The sequence below is a fragment of the Drosophila pseudoobscura genome, chromosome 2 (assembly GCF_009870125.1).
Source record: "Drosophila pseudoobscura strain MV-25-SWS-2005 chromosome 2, UCI_Dpse_MV25, whole genome shotgun sequence".
NCBI classification, from domain to species: Eukaryota; Metazoa; Arthropoda; class Insecta; order Diptera; family Drosophilidae; genus Drosophila; species Drosophila pseudoobscura.
Window position 1 is genome coordinate 24871967 of NC_046679.1, and position 24605 is coordinate 24896571.

A 24605-nucleotide genomic window follows, 5' to 3' on the forward strand; every position below is an offset into this window, starting at 1 on the left:
AAATGCTACACACTTTATAATTATATCTTTGACAATCACTCTGTAAATTCTTTGAACCATTACGAAGCCCCCTTCTCAATCCACAGATCTATTACCAAAAGTCTTGCAGAAGTCCCCCATCCACTCAAGTATCCGTCCCACTTGGGTGGTGTTCCTCCCTCCACTCGCAGGCCTCCATCGTTCTTCGCACATGATTGCATGATTGAGCAAAGTAATTGATCGACGACTGATCCACGCGAGTGATTTTCGATTACATGACACACCAAAACAAACACCAGACTCATCCGCACCGAAAAGTATTCCATGTGAAAAAGATTGAATAAATATTAACAAATTGAATTCAACGTTTACGAGGCTTTTTTCAATTGAAAGGTAAGAAGGAGGGCTGGCCCCTCCTCCCCGTTGACAGTTTGACTTTTACTTTCCAAATTGTCGGTGCGACATCAAGTGGCAAAGTGTGGCAGGGAGCGTGGGGTAGGGGGGGTATGGGGCATGCTGTGTGGAGACCGTATAGAGAGGAGGTTTCTATACAGCTCCTCTCTTGTGGTTTGCTTTGTAATTATTTCATTGAGTCGCTTTTTCTGTGTGTCTCAATTGATCGACTGCCACACGGCACTCGAGAAAGTTTTTTTTGTATTTTAATTTTCAGATATTTCTCCAGTGTGTTTCTTTTTTTCTCTTCTGAATATTTTAGGGGTACTTGTAATTGATCAAAACGATGCTTGAGTACATCCGTCTCTTCATCAAAAAGGCGCAGAAAAAATTCCGAAAAAAACAACCGCAGTCGCCAATTTTAATTATCAATCTCTCCCTGGCATCTCACTCTCCATTTCTCTCTCTCTCTCTCCAAAAAGCATATAATTAAACCATTTTTCCCCCAAATTTGACTTTGACTTTGAGCAGAACCATCAGCAAAAATACCTCAAAACAAAAGAAAACAAAAGTCGAAAAACAAAAGTGAATGTCGGGTGCCGATGGAGAGACACCGACGCGAATAAAGTCATGAACTTTGTATCTGACAGATACAATTGTATCCACAAATTGCTTGTAATTAAAAACTGTCGTTTGAGTCTCCGAGTCTCATTATGTCTCTCCGCCACTTTCAGTTAAGTTTTGTTTTTCATTTCCAGTCACTTTTATGGGTCGTCGGAGCTGATCATCTGACAATGTTTAAGAATAACAGAGAGTGGGAGGAACAATCTCTCAGGCGAGATCTAATTGCTCTTTTATATCTTAGATCTTTGAAATCAACCACAAAAAAAACCAAAACCCAACACAAAAGTATTTTGAGAAACTTACTCAGAAATGGCACGTTAGTCTTTAAGGAGAACAAGTTGAAATATCAGTACATACCTGAAAGGAAAAGAGATACAACAAACTATTAGAAATGTGTATAAATAAGCAATAAATAAATATATGTAAAGGCTTATGGGGTTCCGATCGTAAGACCATTCGTTTAATCGATTACTTTTTACGCTTCCATCAAACGTGCATCCAAATAAGGATACCTTCTTTTATTTTTCTTTTCATTATTTTTAGCTTCTATAGTTAATAAACCATCGAATCTCTTATAAGAATAATCTCTTCTATCTATTATTAAATATAATACGTTTATAAAGTACTTTCTTTATGAATCAATTGTGGTTTTTGAATAATATATACAAATGTATCTAAGGGACTTAAGACATTTCGTCTTACGTACGTCTTTTCTTGGATTAGGAAAGTAATTATCTGAAGGTATTAGACAAGGCTTTTTTTGGCGAATTTTTTGAGTAGGAGTCTCCCGGGTAGAGAGCTTTTAGTAAAGAGAGAGAGAGAGAGAAACAGAGAGGTTGTGGGCTCTCATTGTTCACCCTTAAGTGCTAAGCCACACTGGGAGAGAATTGACTTGCTCAATAAATACTTTAATTTCTTTCTATGTTTCCTTTGTCATTTTCCATATTTAATCTCTAGATTCTTTCTCCATTTACCCCCACTCGAATCCAGAAATGTCCCAAAATAAAACAATGAAGAATGAAATATGAACTACATACGAGTACCTATGTATGTTCCATTTGTAAATTGCTTTTCTCATTAACTCCAAAGTCCCTCCAAGTCCCGTTGATAGCCCTTCTAGTATGACACCCGTAAGCTGCACATTAGACCTCCAGTTAGCACGGTAATCCGAAATATAAGGCCCCAAATGGTTGGCTAACCATAATTACTCACAACTGGAGCACGCTGTCAACGGAGCAGACTCCATTAAATTAGCCAGCAAAAATAAGATATACAATATAATTCAAGGCACCTGTCAAATGCCTCAAAACGAACAAAAAGTCCGCTTGGGCTCAAGGCAATCGCCGCTAAAAGTTCCAGTTAGCTAGGCAACGCGACATGAAAAAGTTTCTGCCGCTCTTCATCTGCAAAAAATAAGAAAAAACCTGGGTCAAAATCTCCCCCACCAACCGGGGGGGACTGGGGCTTCTCCTTCTATCTGCCTCTCCAATGACGTGTTTTGACCCAGTTTGTGCATGTAGTTTCGGCCAAGACCGAGAGCGCCTTGACAAACAATTAAGCCAACAAAAACACACACAAAAAAGGTGAATAACCACCCACGACTGACACGGGTCTGGGGTCTGGGTCTGGGGCTTCAGCTCGCGGCATGTGACGGAAGTGACCTTGTCAATGGATTTTTGTGCGGACTGGTTTTAGATAGGGGTCGCGGGGTCTCTTCCGATCAGTTAAGGCACGAGGCCTGCCAGGGGCCAATGAACTTTGAGAAAATTTTCATAATTTTTCTCCTGCGGAAGAAATTTGCATTCGATGTGAGGTAATAAATATCCAGCCGTTCGGCTTCGGCTCCTAAGCTCTGGCCATCGATCGTCTATAAGCCACCTCTCATTCTCTGTCCCGCTCTCTCCCTTTCTCCCTCTGTCCCGGCAGACCACCTCCCCCTACACTCTCCATGCACTCTCCTCCTCTCAGGTGCATTCACATTTGAATTTCAATTTCAAATTGAACGAAACGAAACGAATCGAATCGAAACGGAATAAGAGAAACACACATACAAAATCGCATGCGAGAAAAATGAAATCAAGTCAAAATTATGCGCATAAGTTGCACACAGTTCGCGAGAGGGGGGCGGAGGAAGAGCGGGGGGGGGGGGCTATATCTCTACTATATAGCGGCACATACTCGTCTGTGGCCGTTATGGCTGCAGAAATTTATCATCCCATGGCTCGGATCGAATTGCGGGGTCCAGAGTCAGAGCCACAGCCAGAGCCAGAGCCAGGGCAGAGAGCAGAGCAGAGCAGAGCAGAGCAGAGCTCTACAGAGGCAAAGCCAGCCAGAGAAAGGTGCAACAAGTGGCAGCTACAAAGTGGTTGAGGCAGCTGCCGCTGCCGCTGCTGCTGCCACAAAATGCCTCGAATACTTTATTGATTTCATAGCACATTTGCCAGGAATTTCCCCCGTGTGTCTGTGTGTCTCTGAGTGCATCTCATTTGGGCTCATGGAACGGGGAGTTCAAGCAAAAATTCACAAAACGAAACGGAAGTTCAATGGGAGGATGCGTTGCGAAAATTGCTTGGGAAATTGTTGCAACATTTCGTTCCGTTTTATTATCATTTGCGGAAATTTTTAAAACTTCGGGATCGGGAAAATTTTTTGCACAGGTGGATACAAATCTATCTGTGAGTACTGGAATATATTGAAGAGTTTTCTAGCTATTATTATTAATTGTAAGAGCAACAAGCTGCATGCCATGGAGCCATGAATCGATGGAGGATCGCATATGTTCATCAAAGAGGATTTCTGTTTTTATTATCCCAACTTTTTGAAACAAAAATACTCCATTCGAATTTATTGAATGGAGTATTTATCCCTTTCCTTCCCTTTATTCCAAAATGGAATCTATGGAAAAAAATCTTAAGTAATCGAAAAAATAGAAGATATTCATAAGAGTGAAAATCTTATCGAAACAATTTTTTTTATATTTTGGAGAGAATTTCTAGAATTTATATGAATGAAATCTTATTATTATTTTTTTTTTATATTGTGAATTACTCCTGATATTAGTTTTATTCCATATTGGCTTCCCTTCTATTAGAAAAAATGATAAATTATTCGAAAAATTGGTGAAATAAATATATTAACGAAATGGAACCCTTTTTATAGTGCGATCTTCGTCCCTTTTTTTAAACAAACAAACAAATGCAATCCTTAAACTCTTTGGGTTCCCAAATTACAATAAATAATACTACAAAAAAAAGCACTTTTTAGATTTCGCATATTGATATATGTATCTTTCCCTTTCCCCTAACCCCTCGCACTCTCTTCATTTCCTGCGTATTTCACTTCACGCATTTTGCTCTCATAATTGCAGACTTCATCAGAAAACTCATCGCTCGAGACCCCACCCCACCCCACCGAAACCCTCGAAGACCGAGCAGAAAGCGGCTCTTGCCACTTGCCCAAAAACTGAAGAAAAGAAATATTTCTTTCATTTTGGCCTTTTTGCCGGCTATGCCGCTGCTGTGGCTGCTGCTGTGGCTGCTTTCTTTGCAACATTTCAGCAGAGTTTTGCGGCAGCTTCGTTAACGTTTACTTTCTCCTTCGATGTGTACTTTTTCCTGCAGTCTTTTTTCGGTACGACTACGAGTACGAGTATTGCTTTTTCCATCTCGCAACCAGTTGGGTGCACAGGTTCAGGTTCAGGTCCGTTTGCTGGTGGACTTTGCTTATCTCGGGCTTGAATTTTTTATGTCTGTCTTTCCGTTTTTTACTTTTTTACTTTTTGGGAAAGCCAAACGGCATCTTCAACGCCACAGCTAAGGTTGTGGCAAGTGGCGTTGCCTGGCGAGCGAGCGGCTGAGGCAGAGGCAAAAGTATCTGCGATTGTTATCAACTAAATGGTGTTAAAGTGCGTGAGAAACACAATATGAAGTCTGGAGTCGAGACCAGCCTCGTAGGATGCACTCTGCTTGGGCCCCCGGAAGAGTCAGAGACACAGCGAGAGAGAGAGAGTGTGTGTGTGTGGGGGCACTGCAACTTTTACCCTGTTATACAACACGTGGAAAAGGGCAATGGCAGTGGCAATGCCCCCCAGTTCGTAATGATCGTACAACTTTTCTTGAAGTGCCCCTCGACCCCAACCTGCGCATGTAACGTGAAGAAAGGGACATGCAACATGCCACAGACCAAATGTGTAACGAAACTTTACTAAAAACAATAAAAGAAGGGCTGACTTGTGGGATATCGGATATTATAGATAGATGCAGACGTGGATGATACTTAAAGAGGTCTTTTGAGGGACAGATATCGAAGAAACTAAGGGACTATCGATAGATCGATAGATAGAAATGACAAGGATTAAATAAAAAATAGTCTAAAACTACAGATATATCCTCAGGTCTAAGCTGGAGTATGCATTCTCTATACTGTTGAAGATTTCTGAGATTCATCTAATGTTCAGGTTAACTTTTTGGGTAAACATTCTCCTAAGAACAACAGAAAATTAGAAGCAAAAGTCTGAAGTGTTTACGATCCGCAAAATAGTATATATATTCATTCCTGATCAGCCATACTGACTCTACGCCTGTCCGAATCTCGATCATTCTTAAAGCCAGAATAAAGAAAACTTAGCTAGCTCTCTTTCTCTCTCACAGAGTGGCTTAGCTATCCCTCTGTTCACCCTTAGTTGGCCCAAACGTATAAGAAATAAATGAAGGCATAAACCATCGACTGAGTTCATATATAAATTGATCACAGCTGTCCATCAGAGAGGTGAAAACTCCAAGATCCCAACTCTTTGTGCCCCGAAACTGAAACCCAAACCCAAACTTAAACTCAAACACACAGTCTCTAAAAGGAATACACTAAACAGCATTTTGTTGGTTGTTATTTTTCGGCTTTAAGCGCGTGCCACTTGCATAATAACAATAACACGAAAGCCAGCCACAAAAATAACAAGTGCAACAAAAATGTTGATAAACATTTCGGCAGCAACCGAGCCGTAATGAGCAACAAATTGAATTTGTAATTGAAGTGTTTGACGGAGCGTTGAAGCGTCGCATTCAGGGGGCTTGCAGCGAGGAAGAGTATACCCTGACAGACGAGAGAGGGAGAGAGGGAGGGAGAGAGAGAGAGTGGGAGAGAGAGGTGGAAAAACATACATCCAGGTCTCTTCTAGATCGGAATCCAGTGTCGCTTGATATAGTCTTCGTTGGAAGTCCCTCAGTTCTAGAGCTCTGCTAATGGAGAGGATTCACATCTTTTTTAGGATCAAAAAAATAATTTAATACTCTTCTAGAGTATCACAATCTTCGATCCCCCGAAAACCCGCCTTTCTTTCTTGTTTTTCCCCCGTTTTGTTGTTATTTTTTGTGTGTCTGTTTGTCTGTCCGACTGCTTGGCTGTTGATCCAACTGCCCCATGCAACATTTTCCCGCCGCCCCATGCCACATCTGGTGTAATCAGCGTGCGTGCATTCGAGTGGCGCCGCCTCAAGTGGGTGGGTGGGAGGAGGTGCGGCCGCCACAGCTCCAATCAGAAATTCGGGGCTTTATACAATTTGTGGGGTTTCAGTATTTGAGTATTGCGATAGAGGCAAAGAGAGGAGAGGCCCAAAGAGTGCACTTAAATGGCTAAGCCGTAGACGAATTGAGGTTATCATCATATAGCATATACCATAAATACTTGGTGGATGCTTGGGCAATGATGTATAACCGTCTAACATTTCGTTAAGCGATACAGCAAGCCAGTGGCAAAAAGGTAATTGCCCTACATGCCTCACCGCGATCTGGTCACACTTTGAATTGAAGATCTTAGATTCAGGTTTCATTCGGGAATCGTCACTCGTTGCTCCCCTTTTTTTTAGCAAACTTTTAGCACTCGATTGGCACTCGCCACGAGGACAAAAACATCGTGCATCATCTACAGATCGAGAGATACTCGCACACAAAACCGCCAGCAGAAGACAAGAGAAAAGTCGGGCCCGAATCGGGTGTTAATTCAATTACGATGGGGCTAATAACTAATATGCATAGGAAGATCGGATTGAGTGCTAAATGAACACGGAATCGGGGTGCAAATGTATCTGATGGTATCTGCTGCCGTATCTGATGGATGCTTTCGTTTCCAGAGAGCCTCCAATAACAACTATGTGCTGGCGTAATTAGCGCCTAGAGGCGATGGGCGGCTCCCTCCCGGAGATGGAGAGGTGGAGAGATGGGGAGATCTGCCAGATGAAAATGAAAAGAAAGCCTCAACTGAAACTGTGGCGGGCACGAGTACGAGTACGAGTACGTGCCCCGCCCGACACTTGACAAAACTTCAGAGATTCCCCGAAAGCAAGCACAAAGGCTAAGACATAATGAATGGCTGAGTGAACGACTGAATGACTGAATTATTATTATGATTACTATGAGGAGACACAATTGATTTGGCATGCAGTCTGGAGGGAGAGACAGACAGACCCTAGCCGATCTGAGCGCTGTGGAAAATTGAATTTGTTGGAGAATTTCGGTTTCGGAATTGGAATTGGAATCGGAATTGGAGAGAGATTTCACTTTGTTTGCCACAGACAGCGAAAACAAACTAAAAATCTAGGAAAAAACAGACCAAAGCAAAGTAAAGAAAACTTTCCAACAAAAAGAGAGAAAAATTAATCAAATGATGACGAGCCGAGCAGCCGCCACGAGCCGGTGTTCATCTCCTCAGATCGCAGAAGATCCCAGCTCCCATCTCCCAGATCTTTTGTCTATGGCAGATAGGGAGGGGGACACAGATTGTTAGATCGTAGCTGGTGCTTCTACAACTTCCGCTACAAGCCGACAACATTGTTGCAAATATCTGTGGTATGTATCTGCACTGCGATCGAGGGCAACAATTTGGTTTTACTTTTTGTTTACTGTTTGCACATTGGATCTCTTGGCAGGGAAATTTGCTGGCCTAAGTCGAATGGATGGAGGAGGCATGCCACATAGAATCTCACTAGGACAGAGCAAGAAAGAGAGAGGTAGTTAGCTAAGCTACTCTGAGAGAGAGAGAGATCTGTGATCAGGAGGAGTATCTGGCAGATAATCTTACGAATGATTCTTACTATCTATAATCCTATCCAATCTATAACTGATCCCAGATCTTTCCCACCAAAAAGAAGCTCGAATGACTGTCAAATCGTGGCCGTGAATTCATTTCTCTCATTTAGATTAGGGCCCCAGAAATAATCAATTCATTTCCCATTTGGAAACTCGCGATCCGAAACCAATGTGGAGACCACCAGGAGGGCATCGTCATCATCGTCGTCTCATCCTCAGCGCAAGGGGGGCCCCAGCTACTACTACTACGAGTACTACCTCTGTTCTGTGCTCTGTTTATTTACGATCATTGGAAGATCGGCGGCGGCATTGGGCAACACGGTGGAACACGCAGCGTGCCATTAAATCGTTTAAATGGTTTCCTTGGCACTTCATAATTTGCCGATCAGAGAGCAAGCCCCAAGTCCCAAATTGCCACCGTGTCCCATCGCCGATCGCCCATCTCCGTTGGCATCTCTCGCTCTACCCCGCCCTCTCCCTCTCCCATCGGGGAAGGAATCTTTGCGTGTGGGCGTTGCCCATTTCCCCCTTGTGGAACGTTCGATCTGGCATCCTCGGCTGCCCACTGCGACAGAGACAGCAGGGAGCGGACAGGATTGCTGATCCAAGGGGAGCAATGGATCGGCATCGCCATCGACATCGACATCGGCATCGGCATCGGCATCGGCCATTGCATCTTGGCTTTAAGCTGCATCCCCACCTCAATCTTTGGCCGCAGCTCCAACTGGAAGTCCGACTCGGACTCGTACTCGGACTCTGAGATTGCGAATGGCAATTAATTGTATATTATTTTCGCGTCGTTTATTTACAGCAAATTAGCAGAATTGCAATTTTTCTTCAACAGTAAATTATTGTTATTGCCATGGCGAATGCCCATGACGCAGATCGCAGACTGAAAGAGAGAGTATCATCGAGAGGATATTATGAGGCACTTTTCTCAACGCACGAAACGCATTTCAAACGAAAGTAACAAATAAGTAAGAAAGAGTTTTTTGTGTGAAGGATAATTAAGTGTGCGAGAAGAGAGGAGTAATCTAATAGGTGCTTAAAGCACTTAACTGCGGAAATTAGCAAACGAGTTAGGAATCTGTTCATTGCCAGACGCCGAAGTTGATATACCCTGGATGATAAAGGGGGGCCGCATCTCTGTCATGTACCTCTAGTGCTAACCAACACTGGAAGAGAGAGAGAGAGAGAGGCAGAGAGATCAGCTCTGGCATCTTTAGCGTGCACTGCTAAGCCACACTGGAAGAGAGAGAGGCAGAGAGATCAGCTCTGGCATCTTTAGCTTGTACTGCTAAGCCACACTGGAAGAGAGAGAGAGAGAGGCAGAGAGATCAGTTCTGTCATCTTTAGCTTGTACTGCTAAGCCACACTGGAAGAGAGAGGGGCAGAGCTTTAGCTTGTACTGCTAAGCAACACTGGAAGAGAGTGAGAGTAATGGAGAGCATTACTCGTTTATGTACGAGTATGTACTTAATGAGATTGCTTTATGAGTGTACTTAGTGTACTTAATGAATACTGATGCATATTTAAAGGATACCCCCTGGAAAGGTATAAACAGTATGGACATCCCAGGAGCTCGTCAAGTTCTTCAACTTAAATTATCAGAATCATTATCTATCAATTAAGCAATTAAACAAATACAAGTACGAGTATGTACATGCAAGTGGATGGAGCCACGACAGATACCTCGAGAATTGAAACCACTTTTAACGCTCTGTTAGTTTTGGGCAGAAGAAAGCTTTCCATTTGGCTTCCATTTCATTTCCAGCACTTTCCTTGATAATTGAACGTGTTCCGCAGAGGTCTCTCAACACTCTCAGACTCCACTCGGTTCGAAAAGTTTCCCTTCTCCTCAGCGGCGGCGCTCCAATGCACACAGACAACCAGCGTTGGACAGAGATGGACAGAGACGGACAGGGAAACGAAGACGGAGAGGGACCAGTCGGCGATGCGGAAATCAAAAGTGTGGCCAGGCCGAAAGCAAACCGCCACGGCTGTGGAAAAAGGTAAGGTCTTTCATTGTTGTCATTTGATTATCGATTGCTGTCGCCGTTGCCATTGCCGTCGAGAGACATTTTCTCGCCACTACTTTTCCATTTTCCAGTAGCACTGACTATTGGCACTTTCATTTTCAATTAAGTGTGGCTTTGAACGACACAAAACCTGATTGAAATTTGAATGTTAAGGCCTCCCCGCCCTCTTTGTCGTACTAAAACCCACTGTCGATCCACTCTTTCCACTTGTTTTCCGATTTGTGTAGGCCTTCAGGGCAATTTCCGTCGTTTTATGTCGAAAGGAAGCCCAACAGCCAACTGCAGAATGAGGGTTTTAGTGTTTACGCATTCAAGTCGCTTACTTCCTCGTTTGCATAATAATTTTCTGGCCAGGTCCGGATGGCTCTCTGAGCGCTAATTAGAAGTACGACGAGAGCGCATCAGAAGTGCCACAAGAAGAACCTCAAGTTGGCTTAAATTTTGCGTGACTTAATTAAGAGCCAAAGCCCAGAGCCCACAGCCCAATTACATCATCCGCAGACCTCCTATCCACCACTTCTTGCCATGATTTTCGTGGCTGGGAAAGTAAAGCTATACGAGTGTACGATTTTCTCTTGCCCGATTCGCATCTTGCTCAGGGGCCTGGAACGTGGCTCAGGGATTGAGTGTGGTCAGTGCCATTACGACTGCCATATAACCACATATACTCGTATACCCTCAAGAAGGTGAGGTAATAATCTAGCTGGAAGTCAGAAATGTTATGAGAACTTTGGGTCCACAAGGGGGCAAATAACATAAAACATTAGGATATAATTAAGTAGATGAACTCTATGAGAAAGGGCGAAGTATATGCATGAAATATATATATATATATTATATTATTTTTCTATCTTTCCTACACACCCTTGCTAAGAAATAAATATGAAATTAGATTAAATATATATATATCTTAAAAATTTATAGTATATTTAAATACAAGTATTTTATATTTCCATTAAAGTAATTTTTAATAAATTTAATTTCTATTTAATTCCACTCTATTTGTTATTAAAAACAGAATTTTTAAATTAAATGCCAATTAAGTGCCTGTTTGGAAACTGTCCGTAATGCAGCAGCACCCCTCGGTTGGTGCTTGGGATCCGGGTGTAACCATCTTCGGCTTGGGGTCGCCTTCTACTACTTCTGATTGATGGTGCACTCATAACAATCTCTGTGTTTATTTTCCATTGATAAATCAAAATAATTTCAAACCCCAACTGAAAATCCAATTAAATATGATTTGAAAGCTCGAAATAATATTTTTACGTATTTGCATTCCTTTGACTAATTTTTGGTGTATTTTTTTTGTTTGTTTGTTTGTTTTTTGTCGTGTTTCTTTTTGTGGAAATTCCATTTACATGTTGAACATAACTAAACAATTATTTGCAATTAATTTAATTTAAAAATTGCGACAAATGAAATACCAACGAAAGGAAAAATATTTTTGTATTTAATTGCATTAAAGGCAATTAAGGCGGACATCGGGGGGGACAAAAAAAAATATATAAGTAAATAAATCTTGTGGTTGGGCAACTCGGAGCGGAGGTTCATTCGTTCGTTCGTTGGCGTTTTTGGGCCAATTTAAATGCATTTGGAATTATGATAGAAAAAGGCCCGCCGAATGAGACCCCAAACGAGTCGAACCAGTTGGAGGCTCTAGGCAAGGTATTCGTAATCATAATAAGACAAGCCCCAGCCTCAGCTCCAGCTCCAGCCCCAGCTCCAGCTCCAGCTCCAAGATCTCTCTGTGTCTGTCTGTCTGTCTGCCTGCCTGCCTGTAACTCCCCCTAAGGGGTGCTGGGAAGTCATCTTGTGTGGCTCGACAACGGCGAGAGACATCAAGTTGAAGTTCGCACGGCACTTGAAAATGCAAACTGAAAAACACCGTACAGAAATGGAGAAAAAAAACTCTATATTGTATGGGGATGATAATAGAAAAACGCAGCCGAAAAGAGAGTCATCGAATCGGGGATACACTTTCTGGCAATCCTTTGGTATTTTTTCGAGAGATTTCCCGTGACCAACACTATTGATGTTCCTCTTTGGAACACTGGTTGTCGGATGTTAGGGTTTATTTAACGATTCTTTGGAATGTTGAGTGTTAGATCCAGAACAAAGAACTTATTAATCCTAAGTGCTCCATATATTACAACACATGATAGATAGAATGATTATAGGAATAACTAATTGTTGGTTATATCGTTTTTCGATTGGTTCCTTATTATTACATTATAGACAAATCGTTGGTTTCTATATATATTGTACACCATAAAGAATATATAGTTTATTTCGAAAATTAAATGTATCTTAAGTTATCCACGGGATTCCTCCTGCACTGATCTACAGTTTCACTTCAGAGAGACCCCCAGGTAGGGTATAATTATATATATATATACACATCTAGGCAGTATATATATTCGAAAACAGACAGACAAACAACAGCTGCCTGACAGAAAGTACTTTCTTTCTTAATAAGATGCGCAGTTCGCATATTTGCAGGCCCAACAGCAGGCAAGGGGGGAAAACTGGGAAATGGGAAACTGAGGCCAACGATGCGTTGTCTGCCTCTCACGGCGGCATCTCCTTCGCCAAGTTAATTTGTTGACTGCCTCTGCAACTTGCTCTAATGCATGCAGACAGACCTCGTCTTCGGCCCCAAGTTGCAGCAGCAGCAGGGGCAGCAGGGGCAGCAGGGGCAGCAACGGCAGCAGGGGCAGCAGCAGCAGCTGAGACAACGACAACATTTGCTGGCAAATAGTTTTATGGCTTATCTTCCAGAGGAAAAGCCAGACCCAACAACTGCCTGCTGCTGCTGTTGCAGTGACACAAAAGTGAGTTTTGGGAACTGGCAAAGTGGCACAAAGGTTGACGGGCAAAGTCGAGGCAAGGCAGGTGTTGAAAATATGCCAGAGCCGTTGTCAGTGCACTTATCTTATCTGTGAGGGTGTACAGCAGCAGTATCCAAGGCAAACGAGGCAAATGGGTTAGTCGGCTAAAATTGACTACTCTATAAGGCTGTTCTAAATATTGGTACAGATAGTCTGATGAAACTCCAGGTAAAAGAAGGGTCCATGCCTGGCAGAACAGCAGAAAATTGATACATATTAATCAGTTGTTCCTACGAATATTTAGTCATCTTCTGTGTTCAAAATGTCAAATCAATTAACGAAATTGAAGCAGCGATCATTACGCCCACACCAGAACCAGGAACGAGACACATGCCGCCTCATTTGCATGAGTAGAAGGAAGACAACACCCACCACAAGGCGGGTCGACAAGCTCTCCAGCAAATTGCTACTTACTGTCCAAAAACGAAAGAGCTCCGAAAATGAAGGGGCAGCCAAGAACAACAGCCAAGGCAACGACACAGCCAACACACAAATGGAATAACAATTTCGTAAATTAATTTCGAGCAAACAACTTTATAAAGAGAAGACTTCTTGAGAAGCGTAAGCGTGTGAACAAAAGCAAAAACAAACCCGAAATTTGAGTTATGATCCCGAGGGAGGGTTGGCTAAACAATTAAGCAGATCTCTTTTGGATCTACGCATTCTACAGACCACAGGCCACAGTCCCCCCCGAAAGGTATCTAAAAGTCAAAGAACTTGCTGGGTATATTTCCGCTTACATAAATTAGTTTTGGGAGTGAGAAACGAAAGATGATGAAAGATTTCCCATCCTTTCCATTTCCATTCTTTTTCTGGCCTCTTCAGAGACTTTTCAGACTTTTCAGACTTTCCCGTTGCGTAAGAACTGGGAGATTGTTTCCTCTTCAATTAATCATTTTCTGGCTTTTATTTCTGCTTTGTTCTTTTGTTTTTTTTCGGTTCTATTCTTAATTGTAGTTGTGTCTTTTTTTATTATTTTTGTCACGCACTCAAAATCAATAAAAGAAGCAGATTTCGTATAGCAATTTAATTTAATTTGCTTGCTCGTTGGTTCTTTAACGATTCTTCTTCTGCGTTTCTCTGTCACTTCTTTCTTTTCGTTTCATTTAATTTGTGTTTTTTCGTTGTTGGCTTTTGTTAAACAAAGTGGATGGCGACGGCCTGGCCCGTTGTCTGTAATTATTTTTATTTTAACTTAAATCGCTTTAATTGCTGAACATTTAAGCGGCCAAGAGATGGCCGTGCCGTGCCGTGCCTGCCATAAAAAAACAAAGCTAAAATCATTTCCGATACTATCGCCAGGCTTTATAGGCTGTTCAGGCACACGCTGGTGCCACACATGCCACAAGTAGATGCTGATCTAATGGACCACAATTGAGGTGAACAAATTGTATTTGGAGATGCAAATTTCTAAGAAATCTTCCGAGAAGAACCCTCCTAGACTCTCAAGCTTTACTGCTAAGCCACACTGTAAAAGGGGAGAGACGATTTTCACCGTCATTGACTTCTCTCTGCCGTCTCTTGTTTCCCCTTCAGAAAATATACATTTCGAATGCTTAATTTACATTTAGTGACCCCAAAAAATGGGCATGCCATTAGCTCTGACCTCTCCGCCTCATTCTAATTTTGTTTGCTTTCTGCTTTTACTTTTTGCTGCCCACATAAAATTGAACAACAAGCACGCTGAAAGAATAAACATTTTCCCTTTTTGGCTAAACATAAATTTGTCGGCCAATTAACATATCTCGTGAATTTCTGTAATTAAATCCCAGGGCCAACAGAAATAAATGTACAAAAATTTCGCAAAATTTCAAATACAAAAAAACATAAATCAAATAGAAATTGGGGGAAAACGAAAGTTGCAAACATTTCTTGATGAGCGACATTTTGAAATACACAATTTAAGGGAACAAAATTATTTTAAAGGGTAAAGAAAATTAAATGGTTTTTTAACACCAATATTTTAGTTAATTTTACATTATAGTATTATTAATATTGTGTTTTTTTTTTTTTAATAGAAGAAAGTGTAAGTTCCCTGCCTCGCGCACTCTCTCACAGAGAAGCTTAGCATTGAAGAGGACTTTCTTTAGTGCCCCCCACAGGCTCTTTCCTAGCCAGAAATTCCTTCTTTAAAATTCAACAACTTGTTATACCCCATACTCAAAATGAGTATGTAGAGTTGCGGTCTCCGCAGCAACCGACAACGTTCCCCCTCGTTCAATTTCAAATCATCTACGGGGCTAATGTTGATCAGTCTAGCATAAGTCTCCCTAGTAAAATCAATCAACAACTTTGTCCAGATATATCGAGAATATATTTGTAGTCTGAAACACAAGCCAACAACAGGAGTATATCGAAATTTATTCGATCAGAAGAAAGCAGTGCGTCGAATCCATTCGTGTGGAAATAACTACTATACAATGTTGGATGTGCCTCACAATGACACAGAAGCTCAAATATTAATGTCCTTCAAAAAGATGGCCAAGAAAATACATCCAGATAAAAATTTAGACCCCAGAGCCAATGAAATGGCGGATCAAATGGCACATTCGACGCCGGACGTAATGGCGGCCGATTCTCGTCGTTCAAACTTCAATGGGTTTATATGGTATTGATAATCTTTGTCTTGATAATGGCCTATCTCATCTATATTCCCAGCTATAGCCTGAATAGCTCGGAGAAGTTTCCAGTAAAGTGCTCGACCACTAACATAAAGGTTCCATATTATTTAGCACAGAACTGGGACTGCTTCACGACATAAAAGCCTTTTGGAAACCTGTGGGAAATAATGGTCGAAATCAACTTTTTAATACTATGGGGGATGCAGATGCATTACCATGATACCTTGTTGGAGTATGCTCACAGATGCATATCATCGTCCATCTTTTTGAAGGACATTAATAATTGAGCTTCTGTGGCATTGTGAGGCACATCCAACATTGTATAGTAGTTATTGCCCCACGAATGGATTCGATGCACTGCTTTCTTCTGATAGAATACATTTAGATATACTGGTGTTGTTGGCTTGTGTTTCAGACTACAAATATATTATATATCTGGACAAAGTTGTTGATTGATTTTACTAGGGAGACTTATGCTAGACTGATGAACATTATCCCCGAAATTTTGAGATATACGTTTTATAGTGATTTCTAACAGATCTAATAGTCTCTGAGACTTGTGAATATCCTTAGATTTTCGTCCTTTGCGGGGGCGGAAGGGGGTGTGGCGAAATTTCGAATCAATCTCGTCTCGGTCCGATATATTAGGAGTGTGGATACCAAATTTGGTTGCTCTAGCTTTTATAGTCTCTGAGATCTAGGCGCTAATAGGGACGGACAGATGGGCAGACGGACAGACGGGTATAAATGTAGAGTTGCGGTCTCCGCAGCAACTCACAACGTTCCCCCTCGTTTTTGGTTTGGGAATTATTTATAATTTCTGTAAAGATCAAAGTTCCATCATCCAAAATCTGCTTGCATAACTTTATTGTTTTAGAGATTCTCTTTTCTGGTTGACTGAAAGCGAAAATATGTACATACTCGTATGTGTCCGAGAATTCTCCGCCGGACTATAGTTTCTAAAAATATAATTTTATGGCCAAATGTTTTTGCTGATCATCTTTTTGTCATGCAAATTGTGAAACTTTAAAATGCAAATCTCTTTATGGAGGAGATTCTCTAGCCATACCACACCCGAAACTAAGAAACGAAGAAACCGAAGGAACCGGAATCGCTGGACACATTATTTATGAGACATTTATTGATTTCATATACGGTTTTTGTTTTTGTTTTTGGTTTTGTTTCGGGGCGTGTGTGGCAATTTGTAAGCAGCGTTTCTGGTTTCTGGTTTTCCATCCGTGGAGTAGCTGTTTCGGGGCAGTGCTCGTAGATCTGTGCGGATCAATTGCCAATTACTGAGCAAACAAAATATTTCTCTAATTTGCTGACACGAAGCCAGCAGCCCACAAAAGCCACCATCCACCACCAAACGCTCGCATGTCAGGGCCACGGACGGAGTTCCAATCAAAGAGCGGACTCTGCCACAGCTCCAGGTTGCAGGTTGCCTCCGCGCAGATGCCTCCGCTCCGATAGTCCCAGAGTCAGGCGATGTTGGGTTGGGTTCTGGGTCTCGGCTTTGGCAGCGAAATATTTTTTCTAATTAATAATAATAACAATTGAAGCCTGGGCCACGGCCTAACGGCACTGACGCCAAAAGGAATGTGGAGCAAAAAATGGGGAAAAAGAAAGAAAAAAATGGAGTGTTAAAATTGTATTTATTTGCCAAGTTCTTGGGTTTTTCCTCGTGGCTTTTCTTTTCGGGCCCCCAGCATCTAAGCGGTTCATCAAAATTGCTCGCCGGCTTAAATTGCATTTTGCTTTTCAAATTAAAAGTGAGGTTTCTGCGGTTTTTGCTGCGGCTTGACTCTTGATATCTCGAGAGCATCTCCCCCACTTGCAACGGTTATAATTTGTGGGTTTATTTATGGGCTAGAAAATGCTACAGATTGCCTTTAAATGTGGCAGGAAATTAAACATTTTTGGGTTACTTTTGAAGGTCTATCGGAGGCATCAAGGTGCACAGAATGCAGTGCTTCCCATAGACATTGCAGCCCCCCCCCCCCACCCCCTGCCTTTGGAGAGTCACAGTTGAGCAACTGTTGGCTTTGCAACACAGAAATATTTTTGAATTTTGCATGGCACACACTCTGAAAAATATTCATTTATCCATACGCCAGAGATAATTACCATGACTCGCACTCAAACACTCAAACCATAAAGCACACTACGCTGAAATTTTTATTACATTTTACAATTTTTTGTGGTGCCAACTGTGCACCGACTGCCGCCGCTGAACCCGACTCTCTTCCCTCTTCTCTTTTGGCCTCTTCACAGGCGAGGAGTTCACATTGTTGGCCCGTGACCCGACCCGGTCGCAGGTGTCGACAGCAGAGCCACCAAGCACTGCCAACCGACGCTGACTCACCTCAGGGGTAGAATATGGAGGCAGGGGGAGGGGAGGGGCTCTGTGTCTGGTGTGTGTCGTATTGTTTTCAGTTTTTCGCATAATTACAAAAGTGGCAAATGCTAAATGGTCAAAAGCTGAATGGAAAAATGTAACAAAAGTCGGGCTGTCCACGGGCCACGGGGGGAAGGGAAACCCTATACGGCTACCGAGTCTTGGGAAGTTTTTTTGTTTTCGTCCGCTGCATTTCCGGTTGCTTTAATTTCAGTTTTCGAATACCCAGTACTCCATAAGGGTGGAAGGGTGTATTGGAAGGTCCTAAAAGGTGCACGACTTCTAGGATTAACAGGAATACCTATAGATGAAAAAATTCCACCATAGATCAACCCAAACTGATATCTAAAACACAGACCAAAGAGTAGGAAAAAGGACTCCCTCTCCCAGTGTGGCTAAGCCGTTAAGGGTGCAATAATTAATGGGTATATACACTACTCATTAGACATATCTTTCGACCCTGTTTGTGCTGCCTCTGATGACTCAATTGTTGGCTAGAGAGAGGGGGATTGAGTGCTGGGAAAGAGGGCAGCCGGCAGGGGGGCACAGAGCACTCCAGTTAATGTTTCGCACAGAATTGTGATCTCCATTTAATGGTTCTTTTGTCTTGATGACTCGTCCAAAAATGGTGCTAAAACAGACGTCAAAATGTTTGAAAATTGAAAGTGTTTCAGCCTCAGAAGTGTGGGTGCCAGCGAGCAGACAAAAAACGAAACAATCATACAAAAGATTTGACATTGAAAATGCTTGAAGAATACGTTTTGGAGATTTTGGAAAGCAAATGAATCATTTTGAGGGATCCTACATGGCTTGTGGAGGCATAAATGACAAGTTCGTTGCTCAAGTCATTTGTTTATTGTGTTTCTGGTGACAACATTTCGCTTAAAGTCCGACAACAGGCCTGTCTGCTGGCTCATTTGTTTGCCACTTGATCTATTTTTAGGCTTACAGATCTCTCGACACTCGAGGAGCCACAAATATTGACATACAAATTTTAGAGCTCATCGGGGCAGCCATAATGGATTTTTATATAGATATTTACTTTGCCAAAAAAAATCACCGAAAACACCAAAAAAGAAGAAGCCGCCGTAAGCCGCCACTAAAGGCAAATACGGAAGATCGTTCTACACTCGAGTATTCGGCGGATTCTTTTAATTAGGCACCATATTTGTCGATGATTTTGGATGATGAGCCATCAGAGTGAATGCGAATGCTGAGCCTTCAGTCTTCGAGGCAAAGTGATTGGCAAACAGCAATCAGAAGGAAACTCTAGCCCTCACCTTTGCGCTGTGGCACTGCAAATACTAGTCTCAGCTCAGCCATTAGATGGTTAGATCTCTCCCGCCTGGACTGGAGTGGAGTGGAGTGGAGGGAAGGCAATTAGCGGCTTTTGTTTGCTAAATTAAGAGGCAAATGGCACAACACTCCATCGATTAAGTGACAAATCAATGGGCACTGCTTCTTAATTGCGTCATTGAGAGGCCCTACAGAGCTGGCCCACAAAATGGTTAAGAAAGCCTTGGCTGCGGGGCCTTGACCATGAGATATTGATGGGCTTACATTACAGAGTGAAGGAGCATTTTTGTAAGAATATCTTAGAGATAGACGTTTATTTGAAGGTCGGAAGGGGTCTATGAAGAGATAAAGAGTGATTACGTTCTATTACTACAAATATTTCCCTCTAGTTTGTGTACTCCTCCACACATGGAAAACTAATTTGCAAAATCTCAACAAATTCCCATAATATGCATAAAGCGGAAGCATCAAAAAACGCTTCAACATGTTCGCTTCAAATAACTTTCGCACGACAAAAAGCCACAAAATCATTGGCGAAAAGTTGCAACAAAAAATAACCATCATTCATTCATTTATACTTCATAAAAAAAAACACTTTCAAATGCTCGCATCGTGGACACCTACACCTCATCCAGACAGCATCCACATCTCCAGCCCCCGTCCAAGTAATGTCTCATGAAAAGCAAAAGTGTGCACAGATATGACACATTGTAAAAAGGGGGAAAAAAAAACCCACCCGAGAGATGAGAAAAAAAGTACCGAAAACTATGTAAATAAATTTGCCAAAGCGAAATAAAAAACTTTTACTTTTATTGTTCGTCGGCGGAGTGGTGTCCGTGTTGTCTGTGTTGTCCGGAGCCTGGAGCTGGGGCTCATGTTGCTGTCGAAGCGAAAATATTTGCGCATCATGCAATTTGATTTGCAACAAAGATGTGACTTGTGTTGTGTGTGTGTTTCAAATGCGATTCCGATCACACAACACATCACATCACAGGGACAGAGAGAGAGTTAAAATACAGAAAAAGGCAGTAGTAAAAATCACAAAAATAACATGAATATCGGACAGCAGCAAAACAACAAAATTAACACCAGCCAAGTCCCTAGGAAAATCACCAACCAAATATAATTACAATACTATTTTCGTAAAAACAAATATTACAGCAATCCCAACAGCTTTTCTAGAAAAAACACTGGTCTCAATAGAATAGAGCTAATGGTGAAATGTGTGAGGGTGCTCTGTGTGAGGGATTCCTGTCATTGTGTAGAAAATCACACCACAAATATTCACACCAAATCAGGAACTAATAAACCACCATGTAAGCCACTAAATTAACACTATCGATCAGTAGGAAAGTTCCAACACAAATCAAAAATCATTACAACACACCAACAATAATCATAGCTTCAAATAATCTTCATTTAGCCAGTAGATAAGGATGGAATCTCCCGCCCAATCCCTAAAAAGCCAACTCCAAGTGCATTGACCCAATCAGGTTCGTTGCCTAAGTCTTTTGATTGGCATGCCATATCGGCACTCGTATCGAATTTTTTTTGTAGTATCACAATTTCCATTGCAATCGGCTGCCACTCTTTCACTCATTTCCCAATCACTTTGCATGTTTTCTACTCCTTGATTGAAATGTTTGCAATTTTTTTTGGCAATAGGGGGGCGGTCTTTGGTGGTGATTGCAGAGGCACTGAGTGGCGGCACTGCATTGAGGTGGGCGGTTTTTGGTCAAAGTAAAAGGCTTTTAATAAACATATTTGCGTGTGCTTATGCAATGAAAACATTAAATGAAACTGCAACTGAAACTCTGTGGTGCATTTCTACATCAAAAGCCGATTAAACATTCGACGAAATTTGAAAGTAAAATCTCAAATATTTCCTACCATTTTGCATAATGTTTTTTGGGGAAACCTGAAGGATTCGCTTTAAAAGATATATATATAATTTCTATAAGTACCTTTAAATCACATTCTGAGTAACAGGGGACTACAGACTCAAGCCAACAAAAATATTTAGGGAGCGATATGTGGACAAATGTAATATAAATGAAATGAAATAAATTCCAAACAATAAGCCTTTAATTTATCTTTTTGATGTTCGTATTAAAAAATATATAATAGATAATATAAAATAGAATGTTACTAGATGCCAAATATTCGTGAATATACTTTTAAATATAAATAACCATCTATCCAAATACATGTGTGTTTTGCTAACTGATTAATTGGCCCTATCTATGATTTTCAGCTCCAATTATTATCTATTTATAAATAATTTGTTTGTATATTAATCATCCATAATTAAAATGCTGGTTAATAACAGACTTTTTTACTTTTAATGAATATATATATTAAAGCAGAGATTACCTCATTTATTCCCACATTCAATGGCCCAATTTCTTTCTAAAGCATCTATCCCTGATGTTTCTCCATGCAAAAGAGGGGTAAAAACCTTAAGCAATTGCAGTCAGAGGCCATTAAATATTTCAGGCACATTTCGCAGTAAGAAATTGTAACGCAAGTCCCTCTTAAAAAGATAAAATAAAACCCAACCCTAAACAAATTTGGGCAAAACGCTTAAAATGTCTGTAGGAAAACGTTATGCGCAAAATTGGCAAACTTTATGTGCCTGAAATTTGCTGGGCAATTTGCGTTTAATTTGGGGTCACACACACACACATCGGGCAGAGACGTAGACCCAGACCCCGGGCAATGTTATGTAAAAGACGGGACCCGGGCGCCCTCTCGACACTCTGCCAAAGGGACAAGGGGACAGGGGGACAGAGCCGCCACAACGATCGACCGGAGGGTAATCAATGTAAAGCAGTTTTCGAAGGCATTTTAATTGCCACAGCACCGTCATCACCAGCTCCAGCTCCATCTCCATCAATGGGGTTTAGGGGGGAGGGAGAGGAACTGCTTGCAACACTGCAACCTGCCCCGCGGCCAAGCCAAATGACACATGCGCCGCCTCGGCTCTGTCTCCCAGGTCTGTCCTGCTCTCACTCTCCGATGCCGAAGTTTTTCTCGGCGCGGAGAGCCCGCGCTTGTTCGCGATGCGATGGCCATTGAAAAGACTTTCACTCTGACGGAGAGTGGTGTGGAATGCCGCAAAAGATGAAATGGCTATTGACTTCATTTGTGGCCAAAAATAAAGTTGAACCATTAACTAATTAGCTTACATTTTGAACGATTTATTGAGAGCTCAGAGAGCTCCAACCGGAAAGTATTTCAAGAAATAGAAATTGGGAAATTATTACCATTCAAATTATTTCTTTTAGCTGTCCTTAATTTGTTCTTTCAACAAAGAACTTTCGAAACGAAGGAACCCTGCCTAAATGGAAACGATTCTTTCCAGAATATACAGAAATACCTGTTCTTAGTACCGAGCCCGCTAAGAAGTTCTTTCCAGAACCTTCTGTGCATTATCGTTCTAGCACTCACCTTCTGGCCTGTCGTGGTATGGACTGGGTCCAGCACACTGGGGCCTTGTGCAGCTGATGCATATTCCTGGATGACTTGTAGGTTAGGTCGCCGCACTCCGTCTGCCACACCTGGAGATTCCCCTCCGCCGGATAGAACGTGTACAGGCTGTGGGTGGCCGAGGCAATGACCGGGGAGGAGCCGCCTCCGTCCACCACGTCCACGCCAGCGGCCACCATAGGCGACAAGGTGGCACTGGAGATGGGCTGGACGAGAAGGGCCTGTCCGGCCGCTGTTCCCGGGGAACTGCCTCCGGCCGGGGTCTTGTAGTTTAGCATCCTGGTCGGTCCCGGTCCGTTGGGGCTGGAGCAGCTGCTCACGTTCCCGTTGCCATCGTGCTTGAGGATCAGGCTGCTGGGATCGTAGCCATGGCGGTGTCTGGCAATGGCGTCCACCGAATGGGAGCGCAGTCCGGTTCGATTATGGGCTGGATTATGGGCTGCCAAATGGAGGCGACGTCCGCGACGAAATCCGCTAGTGACTGAGACAGCTCCGGCAGCTCCGGCCTGGCCCGAAACGGAGCTGGGTCCGCCATGGGTCATGCGATGGTTGTGGACACTGGAGGCGGCACTGGGTACGAGGGGCTGTCGCTGTTTCTGGTACTGCAGCCGTGGCTGGGGGGGCAGGGTCTGCTGCTGCTGCTGTTGCTGCTGGCCACCGATCTGTCGTGCCTTGGCCATGCCCACCTGCTGGCTGCTCTGCTGATCCTTAAAGTATTCGCGCCGCTGCAGCTGGGGTGCGGCCAAAGAGAGGACACCCCTGGCCGAGTTTCCGCCTGGTGCTGTGGCTGTTGGCTTCTCCGAGCCAGTGGAGGAGGCGCCGCCAGTGGCCGCCGAACTGAGTTGCGCCAACTTGCTGGCATTGTTATGGTTACTGCTGTTGCTGCTGGCGGCAGTGGCGGTTCCACTTGTCTGATGCTCTGAATCGGTGGAAACCCGATCCGGATCACTTTCGAAACCTTCGTCCAGGGATCGTGTTGGACTCAGTATGGGCTTCGAATGGTGCTCCAGTTTCGCACTCGCACTCGCACTCGCGCTAGACGTGGACGTGGATGATGTTGACGACGACATGGCTCTGCTCTCTGTCCACTCTGTCAAGTACTATATGGGGGTTTTCGGTTTTCGGTTTTGCTTATTGTTTTTGTTTTTGTTTACGCCGGAGTATTGGGTATCTATCGTTACACTTGGCTTGGCCCTACGAGTGGCTTGGCCTGAACTACTTCTCTTTTGCCTCCCTGTATCTCTGTATCTGTGTATCGCTCCCTTTCTTTCGAAGCGGTAAATATGTACGAGTATGTATTAAAAAAATGCACAATGCCGCCTGCTGCTGCCGTTCTTTTGCACTTTTGCTTCACACGCCACTTTTTCTTTTAATTTTCCATGCACTTTTTTCCATCTAAATTTTCTTCTTTTTTTTTATTTTTTATGGTGCTTTCTGCTCTTTCTTCTTTTGTATTTTTCTTATTATTATTATTTTTGTTAGTACATTTTTCACTTCAAATTCGATTGTTGTCTGCGGGCCGCAAAAGTCGCGCCAAAGTTGCAGTTGGTTGCAGTTGCAATGGGAAAGTTCGGTTACTCTCGACTGGATCGGATCGGATCGCTTCACGTCTGTCTCGCACGAAAGTTTTTTTCAAACTGAGCTCCAAGCTTGCCCACAACTGTTGTCGAAGCGGCCAGGTAGCGGTGCGTCAGACGGAAAGCTTCTCTCCCCACCTTTGGCACTTGTTACGCTTGCTTCGTTTCGACTCAGTTGATGCACCTGCTGTCAGTGCTCAGAGAGAGAGGCACAGAGAGAGA

At 42.7% G+C, this 24605-nt stretch overlaps 1 protein-coding gene across 1 annotated transcript in view; it reads right to left on the reverse strand.

The window, feature by feature from the left end:
• Positions 1-24205, reverse strand: part of LOC4802695 (uncharacterized) — a 58906-nt gene extending 34701 nt beyond the window's left edge. Inside the window, exon 1 of the mRNA XM_033385890.1 lies at positions 22768-24205. Coding sequence (XP_033241781.1) covers positions 22768-23876 — 1109 coding nt within the window. The 5' untranslated portion in view covers positions 23877-24205. The remainder of the gene's footprint in view (positions 1-22767) is intronic.
• Between the last annotated feature and the right edge of the window lie 400 nt (positions 24206-24605).